At 44.8% G+C, this 12,568-nt stretch overlaps 1 protein-coding gene across 1 annotated transcript in view; it reads right to left on the bottom strand.

Moving 5' to 3' along the window:
• abi1a (abl-interactor 1a) overlaps positions 1 to 12,568 on the bottom strand; it is a 41,131-nt gene that overhangs the window by 21,730 nt on the left and 6,833 nt on the right. The window contains 1 exon segment of the mRNA XM_069159721.1: positions 6,406 to 6,573. Within this exon segment, the coding sequence (XP_069015822.1) occupies positions 6,406 to 6,573 (168 nt within the window).

Genomic DNA, 12,568 nt, shown 5'->3' with positions numbered 1-12,568 from the left:
GAAAGAAGAAGGAAAAAAATGAAACGGACAATCATTTACACACATTTTTTTTTCTTCCCTGCTTTGAGTTTGTTACCTTGGACATTTATTACAAAAAAAAAAAAAAAAAAAACACTTCCTAATTAATAGAAAAAATATTCAACAGATTAAGGTTTAATGAAAATAATATGCTTTTCAGGAGCACGTGACTGTAAATACCGTTCAAGCTGCTCTCTCTAAAATCCAAACTTTCCAATGCCGACTCCATTTTACAGTGTAAAACCACCGTCCAGAGGGCAAACGGACCACACAGAGAATCTGACCCCACAAACACAATCACGACAATCCACTGGAAAAAAAAAAAAAAAAAAAAAAAAACGATGCATGAACACTAACTGCAAATATCCAACAATATCCAACTGCGAGAAACGCAAACACAGGAAAAACTCTGCATTTCACAGCCGGGGCAAGAGGGAGAGACCACCGGGGAGAGACACCGAAATAGCACAGCATGGCAAAATCACCAGCAAACGCGCACACCACACACACACACACACACACACACACACACACACACACACACACACACACACACACACACACACACACACCTATAAGGTTTCATTTCCTGTTTGGACGAGTGCCATTCTTCCTGGACGAGGAGGTCAAAAAGGTCACCCGCTGCAGCACACAGATGCAACATTTCTGCATATGCGCGTGTTGTTATCACTGCACTACACAAACACACACACACACAGCACACACACACACACACACACACACCACACACACACCCAGAAGCAGCAGAGTGTATCTGTGCATGCGAGGAATGCGACTGGAATGAAAAACAACCAAAACTGTGGAATGTGTGCCAAGCCGAGCTCCTGAACACACACACACACACACACACACAGACACACACACACACACCACACACACACAGCACACACACACAACACACCCACAATCACCCGCTTTGATACACAAACGGGGTGGCTGACTCGTGATCAGATAAGAATATTGTGTAACACCTGTAGTAACAGCAGCTCGGTGAGCCGACCGGGAGGGGGGGGGACGGCGAGGAGGCCGGGGGAGGGAGGCGGGGGGCGGGGGGGGTGCTCGGTGGGATGTGTTTTGTGTCAGCTGCTTTCTGCCTGTTGTTGCCCGCCCAGCCCGCCCGCTGCTGCTGCTTCATCACCGTGGTCACCCGGGTTCAATCTGCGCACGGGCCAGATCCAAAACGCGACTGCCAGCGAGTGACATCATCACTGCGAGTACACTCTGCGCCGGCTGAAGAGAGAGTTGTAAAATGCACGTTTCGCAATCCAAAGAAACGACCAAAAAAAAAAAAAAAAAAAAAAAAGGTGTGTTATTAGCGCGTCGTCGGCCGCTCTTCCAGACGAACGTTACTCGACCACCGAGCGGTCGACGCGATCCCCGTGAAAGTGGTCGCGTCTCCGGTCCGATCGGGCGGCGAATACTGGAACGCCGAACGCTGAGGGGATTTCGATAACCCTCGCCCGCAGACGAGGGTTTCTCTTCGTCGTGGCGGGCATTTCCTTCAAAGCGTGTCATCCTGACAAAAAACACGCGAGAGGGGCTTCGCTTAGAGCTCAAAGCTGCAAATGAAATACTTGGGAGTGTGAATTAACAGTCGGACCGGCTGCGGACAGATGTTTCTGTAGATTGACTGAATTGGTGACGGCACTGTTGTAATTTTACCTCCAGAAAGCAACAAAGAAAAAAAAAAAAGAAAAAAAAAAAATCACGTTCACCTTTATTTTTTTTCCTGCAAGCCATTTTTGCTGTGACAGCTCGTCTTCCTCCGTCAGCTCGTCTTCCTCGGCCTCGCTCGGAAACGTCTCACCGTTTCAGTTTGGAGTTTGTTTTTTTTTTCCAGCACGAACCGAAGCGTCTCCTAAAATAAAACGACCGGTCTTCCATCGTTACGCCTCATCTTCCTCGTCTGACAGTCGAGAAAAAGTTCGCCGCCCGCCCTGCTGACCGACCTGACTCGGACCGTTTTTTGTTGTTGTCTGTTGTTGGTTTTTTTGGGGGGCTTATCGCCATGGCAACGATGACAAGTTGGCGAAACAAAGCCTCTGGGTCCCAATTTTTGTGAAACCTAATTGTGTGGCAAGATTAGACTTGAGGGGAAAAACGCTTCAGATCTCACAGCACACACACACACGCACACGCACACACACACACACAACACACACACGACTCTGTCTCTCTCTCTCCTCGTCTCCCCTCTCGATTCGGGGTATCACAAGAGAGGTTTCTCACAGGCCTTTTTTTTTTTTTTTCTTTCTTCTTCCGCCGGACGGACCAAAGCTCTCCCTGTTCGCAGCCTCTTTAGCAGCCACTTTCACACGCAGCACAAGGTGGACGTCCCGCGAGCTCCTCTGTTCTCCCGCTCGGCCTCTTCCGCCTCGGCGACGACGGCGAATAGCAAAACGGCAGCGGGGGAAGGCGACGCGCAAACAAACGCAGCCGGCAGCACAAACATCCGCGGTTTGGGCGTCGTTTTCAATTTCACCGATTTCCATTCTGCCTTTCGAATCCGGTACTGACACCGAATATCGACCGTGAGGGGGAGAAATATTTCCAAGAGCACCAGCTTCACTCTCGGCGAATTTAGGCTACAAGCAGTGAAGCTGTCGGGGTATAGGAACGAATATTACTCTCTATAATAAAGGAATAATCAAAACAAAAACAACTGGAGCAAAACTATTTCAATAAATGTTGGAAAATAGTGACCTGTCAGCTTCTGTCGAATCTCGTCACCGCTCAGTGACACTCTCTTAGTTATCTTCCCACTTCAGGGCTCGGAGGAGTTTGTGCACTCGTAGGTGAATCTCTGGGGATAAACCCGGAGGTGGGATGGGGGTTGCTCTCTGAAGTCACATGAAAGAAAAACATATTTGTAGACATCATTAGTTTTTAAACTTCAAAACGAAAGCTCGTCTGTTTTTTTTTTGTGTTTTTTTTTCTTCCCCGTACCCGAGCGATAACGTTCGGCCGTATTTGGGGGCAAAACCGGTTGAGTCATGAAATATCTTCACTGCAGCTGTTTGCGTTTTACTTGCGTTATAATGTTTACTGAAGCCGAACCACACTCTCGAGCATTTTGATCGGCAAAGCGGGCAACTTTTTTTTTCTTTTTTTTAAACGGACCGTATAACTGCAGCTACATTTGGAATCTTTTTTTTTTTATAATACACAACCCCTGGCTGCAAACTACACCCACAACATGCAGAGAAATGCTGTTTTTAATTACAAAGCATAAGATTCAGATTTTTTTGCAGAGGCTGCATCTCAAACACCGGTGTTACAGTTTGTTGTGGCATCTCGATCGGCGCTAAAATGATTAGCTATAATTCAGCCTGGGAGTTGCTCGGATTAATCTGCATCTCTCGCAGGCTGAACCGCGGTCGCAGGAGAGAATAGAAAACCGGTGGTTTAAGGATAAAGGATTAATTGAGCAGTAAAAGTGACATAAATTGAATTAGAAAACGAGCAACGAGCATTCAATCTATCTAACTGGTTTTCAGCTTTCCCCCTCGCTTGTTGGACAAAATGAGCAAATTTGAGGACGTCACATTTGACTCCAGGAAAAAAAAAAACCACTTATGTTTTATAGACTGTTATCACAATCAAATGAGCCGAATTGGCCAAACAGCGTCTCGTTTGTTCGCCCCCCTTCACGGGGAGGAACAACACAGTCCCTGTGTCGGATTAGTTTACAGAGTTATAAATGCTCGCTGTGACTCAGCAGTGACACATGATCACTAACCCAATCATTATCTTCCTGCATTTCAGGACACGCGTGATGTCGCAGGAAAGTAAACCCGTAAATAAACGGCGGCGATGAATGATTGACAGAAAACCGAGAGATTTAGCATTTGAGTGGACATATTTCTGAATTTTTTTTTTTTTTTTTTTAAATCGCACGACAGAAGAGAAGATGCATAACAATTTTTTTCCGTCAAGATGATTGACAACCAACTGGGGTGTCACCAACGCGGACGGACCGGCCCACGACTTCCTGTTCGGCCGCAAATACAACACCGACCGCAGCCCGACGTCGGTCTCGCCTTCGAGCGCGGATATAGAAAACATAACAAAAACCGCCGGGGAATCCAGTCGTAAGGGATGTCGCCCGCCCGAGCAGACACGCCCTGACCGGAGGAAGTGGGCCCGACGCCAGCCAGTGTCCCACCACACACACACACACACACACACACAACACAACACACTACACACACACTTCTTACTAAAACACGACTCGCGCTTCATTACGGCCGACGCATTAAGACCTCTGACCCCCCCTCACCCCCCCCCCCCCACCGCCACTCATCCAGAAAAAAAAAAAAAAAAAAACATACGAGGCAGAGATGGAGATGTTCTCAACGAGAAGATGAGTTTGTAAACTTCTTTTTTTTTTTTTTACTCTTTTGGATTTAATTTCACCTTCCCAGACGTGATGAAACAAAACTCGAAAGCCTTAAAAGAACGTCTCGGTGGATTGTCAGCTGACATAATGTGACTCCATTCAGAGCCGCACAAAGTACACTAAGAGCCCGAGGCTCAAATATAGCGAAGGAATTTCCTGAAGACAGCGGAGACTAAAGTCAAACAATGTAAACTAAGCGGAGAGTTTATTACACCTCTTTCTTTACCGATCCAAAAGCGGGTCTTTCCGACTTTTTTTCCGATGTGGCTCGGGGGGGGGGGGGGTGGGGGTGGGGGGGGGGGGGGTTGTCATAGAGACTGAGGCAGGCAGCGCCGTCATGGTGACCTTGATACCGGCTGAATGCCATTTTGTCAGGATATTGACTCAGAACCTGAAGGAGCCTCTGCTTTGCTTGTTGTCATCATCTCTCTCTCTCCCCTCCCTCTCTCTCCCTCTCTCTCCCTCTCCCTCTCCCCCCCCCTCTCTCCCTCTCCTTCCCTCTCTCTCCCTCTCCTTCCCTCTCTCTCTCCCTCTCCCTCCCTCTCCCTCCCTCTCTCTCCCTCCCTCTCTCTCTCTCTCCCTCCCTCTCTCTCTCTCCCTCTCCTTCCCTCCCTCCCTCTCTCTCTCCCTCCCTCTCCTTCCCTCTCTCTCTTTCCCTCCCTCTATCTCTCTCTCCCTCCCTCTATCTCTCTCTTTCTCTCCCTCCCTCTCTCTCTCTCTCTCCTTCCTTCCCTCCCTCCCTCTCTCTCTCCCTCTCTCTCTCTCTCTCCCTCCCTCTCTCTCTCTCCTTCCCTCTCTCTCTCTCTCTCTCTCCCTCCCTCCCTCTCTCTCTCTCCTTCCCTCTCTCTTTCCCTCTCCTTCCCTCCCTCTCTCTCTCCCTCCCTCTATCTCTCTCTTTCTCTCCCTCCCTCTATCTCTCTCTATCTCTCCCTCCCTCTCTCTCTCTCCCTCCCCCTCCCTCTCCCTTCAGTGTATCCTCAAAGTATGTCTGACACTCTCAGCAAAACTGTGTCAGAGGAAAAGAAAAGAAAAAGAAAAGACAGAAACTGTTCCTTCAATTCTGCACATCCTTATCTTTTACCGCTCATCTTACACCCTTCGACTCACTCCTATGTTTATTGGTGTTTGGTGAATGCCGTCCAGCTCTAATCTACGTGATGCCACACGGCTTTGTTTGATTTGTCTGAGCTCTTAATGCCTTCATTGGATGATCGGCTGGATTTACCTGCACATGGCAAAGGGTTCATGCTGCAGAGAGGAAGAGGGTATAAGCATATTGTAGGGTAGGCATTGTGGTCCTTTATTACCGTATAGGAGTATATCTTAATAACGTATAAATTGATGCGGAAATTACACACCAACCAAATATTACAAATTATTATAGAACTGCTACAATAAGTGTCACGTCGAAGACCTAAAAAGTTTAGAATTTAGTATTTGTGTGGACATATCCCTGTCAAAAAAAACCAACACAAAAAAACAACACAAATAGTGATATAGGTGAGAAAATATGATATATTACTACTAGCTAAGAGAAAGAAAAACATATCCATAAGTGTTTCCAGACTGTTCAGTGATTGTTTTTCAGTCTAATAATTAATTTGTTAAGTCTGACTGTGGTAAATGTTTTACAATGTGTTTGTAAGTCCTCTGACGGGAGCCAAGAGCATAAAAGACCAGCAGTCATTCAGACACACACACACACACACACACACACACACACACACACACACACACACACACACACACACACACACACATAAACGGCCAGCCAAAACTTGGGTAAGACTGATAAACCAATAAAAAAGAAACCATGGATACTAAAGAAGGCCTCACACTGAGCTTTGAAATAACAGAGTCTGTGTGAAAGTGAGAAGAGAAGTGGGAAATGTGGAGCACCATTCTGCACAGCTGTACAGTCTGTGGTGTGTGTGTGTGTGTGTGTGTGTGTGTGTATATTTTCTGACCTGAGAGATGTGGTTGATGGAGGACTCCATGCGCCGCAGCTGCGAGGCCTGGATGTCCAGCAGCTGCAGCACATTGTTGGCTAAGGCATTGATCTGGTAGGCCACGCTGGCCAGGGACTGGGTGGTGTAGGCTTTGGTCTCCTCCAGAGCTTTCCTCTTGTCCTGGGCCTGCATGTGCACAAACACACACAAAAAAAAAAAAAAAAAAAAAATTAAAAAAAAGGGATGAGGGAAGAAAAGTTATTTAAAAATAATTTAAAAAGAAGAGAGGAACCTAGTTGCTGTTTCTTTTTTTTTCAAAAAATCACATAATTTGTGGTGGATTCAGGAAAGTAGAGCAGGACAAGACATCCTTTTCTCCCCCCGACTCTCATTCCCCAAATACCGCGGTCCCTCTGGGGATTTGAGATGATGTAACGCGTCCTGCGGCGCCCATATTTGGATGCTCTGAGAATATAGTGGGAGCAGCTGACTACAATTAAAAGACTGACAAAAGCCATAACGGCGATTAACAAATGTGTTGTTTTTGAGAAAGTCCTCCTTTTTTTTTGCAAACGACTATTTCGAATGATCATATTTGGTCTTTACCAAACGCATGAGGACGTTTTGACGCAGCTGCAAACCTTCGGCGCTGCAACATATAAAAAACCCAGTTAGTAATAAACATAACTTTTTGTGTCATAAACTATTTTTTTAAGACATTTAGTAGAAGCTCACACTAGCGTCAAAAACTACAAGTTGCTTCTACTAAATAAATGTATATATTTAGATATATTATATGATGCCGTCAATACACCAGTCTTTTTTTCACATCACCTAAGCAACCAGCTTCGCTCTAAGCTTCGTCACACCAATGGTTCGGTGATTATTATCTTCATGGCAGATGGTGCATTTATAAATAAACATTGTTATAATGATAGCAACAGTCCAAAATCATAGTTTTTTTGGGGGGGGTTTCTTAAATCAAATGGCTGCACACCACCACCCTCCACCACAGCTAAACGCTCCAGAAACCTCCGAAAAGTGAAGTTGAAATTACCACAACAACCGAAACACAAAAACAAACAATGACAACAGGTATAAACTATATTCCTCTTAAGTTTTTCCCTCTTCTTTTTGCTGGAAATTATATTGAGAAATTATTGTCTGTAAAACCCGTAGATACTTAAAAAAAAATTTAAAAAAAAAAAACATGAGCTGTGGAGGATTTCTTCTCAGAATTGACCGACCCGAGCCGCGTTGCACTCTGCACCGTATTATTTCGAAGCGACAACACGCTGATCGTTGACAGAAAAATTGTGGTAACGACGTGTTCTTTAAAACTTCAAATGGCTCGAGCGCCGCGCCGAGTCAGCACCTCTTGATCATAAAGCCGAAAGTCCAAAAGAGGAGCGCTGCCTGGACGGGGGGAGGGGGCGGACGGGGGGGACGACGACGCTGGGCCCTGATAACAGGCTGCCTTATAGCAGGAAGGTAGGTGGTGGCGAGCGAGTGGTTGAGGGGATGATTACTAGTGGTGAGTGCTTAGGGGGGCAAAACAGAAAGAAGAAGAGAAAAAAAAAAAAAAGGAGGGGGGAACGTTTGGCTGCACGACGACGAGAGGGCAGATGGGGTAAATGAAAAGGACCACGCCGCTGCGCCTTGTCATTATTGATTCCCGGTGCCAGCGTTGCATTTAATCCAAGAAGCAATCCGTACGGCTGAAAAAAAAAAAAAAAAAAGCTCCCCCGTGACCGGTAGGGCTTTCATGCCGGTCGGGCCTCGGAGGGGAGGGGGGGGAGGGGGGGGGGGCGTTAGAGGCAGCTTTCCTTTTTATTTTTATTTTTTTTACTGGAATCAGAGCAGCAGATGTGACCAAGCGATAACAGCCTCAAGGAAGGAGGAGGAGCGAAATCCTACGTAGGGCAAAAAATAAAAATAAAAAAAATAAGGCCATCTGTTTAGATAGTCACTCATGTGCACCCGCAGACACCTAATGCTGACACTGCAATATGCGCCGCGGGAGACGCAGTAACAGCTGGAGGAAAAACGGATGAAGCAACGAAAAACAAACAAACAAAACCCGCCTTATATCCATGACGGTAATCCCTAAATTGCAAGAGGATGCCGTTTTTTTTTTGTTTTTGTTTTTTTGTTTTTTTGCTGTATAGGGACGTGAGATTTCACAAACGGATTACATGAACAAACGCACGCTCGCCTGTGCAGAACCGCCGGCCTACAAATCAAGCTGCAAGTCAGAGACTACGTTTGTTTGTTGAAGTATTATAATAGTCCTTCTGCTGCTGGATCCAAATCAAGAAGAAAAAAAAAAGAAAAAAATGTAAATATACTACTTGCAGTGATTTGCAAAGCAAATTGCAAGCGTGGATCGGCACATTTAACTTGTTTTTGTTCATGCAGCTGCGAGGCGCACAAACAAACAGCAGCGTTGATGGTTTCGGACGAACAAATGCTGAACTGTGGATGTAAAAGGAAGTTAAAAAAAAAAAAAAAGAAAAGAAAAAAAGAAATCAACTGTCTTCATTTCTTTCACAGACATTTTCATTCAACGCCGTCCGGGCACAAGACACCAAAAAGGCAACGCGAGATGCCGTTCGGTCCTCAAAAACGCCTGCAATTCATTCATAAATGTTAAAAATGATGTCCAATCCAACCGTCATACGTGTCGGCGTTTATCGTACGCTCGCTTTCACGTTCATTTCTTTGGAATTCGACAAAAAAAAACAACAACAAAAAAAACGGGCAGTTTCAAAATAAAAGCTGACGAAAAACAAAGCAGACAAAAACCACATGTCTCGCACAAGACAAGATGAGCGGGCTGACTCACAGTTTTAAACTTGAAGCTGTAAAACGCCGCCCTTAAAATTAGAGTGCTGGAGACTATTTACAGTCTCTGCTCAGTTCTTTTTTTTCCCCTCTCCCCTCGTGACCCGGTGACAACCACTACAATGAAGTCAGACTGAGAAGGCTGAACCGACAGGGCCGGAGCTGATCTTTCCTGGTGTACATGGTGGTGGGTAGGGGGAGGGGGAGGGAGGGGGGGTCAATCTTTATCCCTCTCGTGTTAATCACACAGCTTGTAAATTCTCCGTTACATCCACAGCTTTAAGCGTGCATGATCACAGCACACGTTTTATGCATTTTTTTTTAATTTTTTTTTTTTATTAAACCAAAGAATGAAAACAGAGATTTTAAAAAAAAATTAAATAAATCACTCCGGTGAGCGCCGGCACTCCTTCAGGGGCACTTTAGCTCGTATTTCCCCGCTGAAGTAACGACGGAGCGAAGGAGACTGTACGGATCATCCAAAGCGGTAGTAGACAAGCTGTCAGCACCTCAGCTGGGTTTAAAGAGGGAGTACGGAAAGAATGCGGGGTCGCAACTCGTAGCCGGGAGCCGAGATAACCAAACAAACCGAGCAAGAAGAAGACAAAAAAAAAAAAAAAAACAGGAAGAGTGTGACAGTGTTTGAGGGGAAAGTTGACAGTTCTTCAGAAAAATCCCTTTAAAAAGCTGCAGCAGGCTGAAACGTTTCAGGAACGATGAGGGAGTGGCAGTCGACAGAAATGGCGTTTGTTTCCTGGGAGCCTTCGCGGAGGCACTGAAATGGGAAAATACTTCACTCGTCCGTCCAGTCGAGCAAGAAACGAGGCGGCGCGTCTGCTTCAGCGGCAGTTTGCGATGATTCAACAAGTTACCAACTGGATGAAACGTGGAAGTCGAAAGGTATTCGTGTCGTGGGGCGCGATTCACTCTCCAAAATGTAAAAACTTCAGCGCGATATCCGTTTCCACGGCAACACATGGCCTATAACAAGCAAACACATTATATTGCATGTTATATGAAATATAATTGTCGATATTGAGTGATATTTTCGAGTGATGAGCAGTTTGTCATGCTGGTTTGAGCGCGTTGACCAATCAGATTCCTGGGTAGGAGCTACTTGTTGTGTAATTCGCCGTCGGGGACCCGCTGGCTGCATCGAGACGGTACGAAGGAAAGGTTCAGACTTCCTCCCAGAGGAGTTGAAGCCGCTCGGGGGTCAGAAGAGTCGAAGCGGCCCATCCGCCTCAAAAAGCCCCCCTCCCGAGCGGAAGTCGGGAAAATTGAGTCTTCCTCCCGACAAGACCGCGAGAGGACAGAGGGACGAACGTACGAATCGATACCGACCCGTCCCATAAAAAGCTAGAAACGTGACAAACAAAATAAACTAAATATTCAGTTCCAGCAGCGGGCTACGTCTGTTTGCTTTGCAACCGAGCGTTCAAACACGTGTGAACATCTGCCACTGAAACAACATCACGCGGTGATTCTCGCCGTACAGTCAGACTCTGCACGTGTACATGCGTTTATGTGCTCCCGCTTGTCCCGCAGGGGAAACGAGCTCGGGACGGGGAAAAGAAAAAAAAAAGAAAAAACACTTCAGGAATGTTTGGAATCCCGCAACACGTCGTACATCTTCAAACTCTCCAGAGGAGCTTTGCACACGTGTCGGGGATGAGCTCAGAGGAAAACAAGAAAACAAACATAATGGAAGGGAACTGCCAAGGAATTATTATTTATTTTTTTTAAATTGTGCAAACTGGTGAAGTTAGGAAAAGAAAAAAGTTCCTCCTGACAAATTCACAACTTCTTCTCAAAAAAAAAAAAAAAGTGAGTGAGACTGGAGGCGCTGTGTGGATTGTTGTATTGATATGCAGCGTCTGATTGGCTGTAAAAAAAAAATAAATAAATAATAAAAAAAAAAAAGGTCGAGCCGACGACTACGAGGCCACTAGACAGACACGTTGAGGCGTCTGAGTCGGTGTTACACAAGCCGTTAGTGCCTAATGCCTCGGTAAACTGATGATATCTTACAAAACAAATGGATGGTAAAGTCCAACAGGGATTTCAGACAAGAGTTCATGTCGGTTTAATGTAACTTATAAAAGGCGAAGTGTCACCTGAGCGCACTGGAACGACGTTTTTCATGTTCGTTCAAATTCACTTCTATAATTTAAGTGCTTGAGGATCCAATCATCTCCACAAGCGTACGTCCTGCAGGAGAGCCAATACAAAACACTGTATTGACATCTAAGATGTATCGATTGATTGAAAAGCCTAGTTTTTGATCCGCTACCGTTTGCCCCGTTAAAGTTACTGCGATTACACTGTTAATGAAAGCTAAACGCGTCCTGTATCCGTTTTGAATTAAAAAGCCGTGCAGTGTTTCAGAAGACAGAAAACCCTTTTATTTCTTCACAACAAGGCTTTTATTGTGAAACTTTTTTTTTTATTATATTGTTGACTTTATTAAACAACAAATAAGCACCACACCCGTGCTCAAGGAGATGACTTTCTGTCGCTATGGATCAGTCGAAAATAAAAGTACACTGTAAAAAAAAAAAGCCTCATGAAAACTACCAAAAATATAGAATTAAAAACCCCCAGCTGACAAATGTGTAATTTTCCTTTAAACTTTCCAGATGCTGCAACTTCCTGCTTTCTTTTAGAGCTGCAAACAATGATTCTTTTTTCTTTCTTTTTTTTTAAATCATAAATTAACCTGCAAGTTAGTTTCTCATTTTACTGTTTGATGGTTTGGTCTGTGAAATGTTAGAAAACAGCATCACAGTTTCCTTGAGTCCAAAGTTACATCTCTTAAATTATATTTTACATGATAAAAAAAAAAAAAAACCCAGAAACTCAACTCAACTTGATTAACACCAATTTAATAAAAAAAAAATAAATAAATAAATAAAAAAACACCACATTCACATTTGGGAAGCTCGACCCACTTTTGTATAGTTTTTCTTTAAAGAAAAAAAAAAGACTCAACACTTCATCAATTCTCAAAACGGTTCATTTTCTGCTGATTAACTCAACCAACGCATTCACTAAATGTTTCATCTTTAATTTCCCCTCAATATTTAAAAAGACCAGAGGTTATGCGTAAACTAATTAACCATATTTCCTCGCCGTGAACTCTGCACGACCTTCGTCATCAAACCCCTTTGTGCCCAGAACGGGAGGCAGAGGAGGCGGAAAAGAAAATATATCAAACGCACCTTGAAAATTAGCAAACTGTGCGACGCTGAAAAACCAAACGCAAAACCCACGAGACGGTTTAAAGTGACGGTGGAACGTGTGATGAATAAAGAAAAACCAGCAGACGAAACAACTT

This window comes from Embiotoca jacksoni, unplaced genomic scaffold (assembly GCF_022577435.1).
Source record: "Embiotoca jacksoni isolate LCO1_2020_lvr unplaced genomic scaffold, fEmbJac1.0.p SCAF_25, whole genome shotgun sequence".
Classification (NCBI taxonomy): Eukaryota; Metazoa; Chordata; class Actinopteri; family Embiotocidae; genus Embiotoca; species Embiotoca jacksoni.
This window is presented reverse-complemented; position numbering and strand designations above follow the sequence as displayed.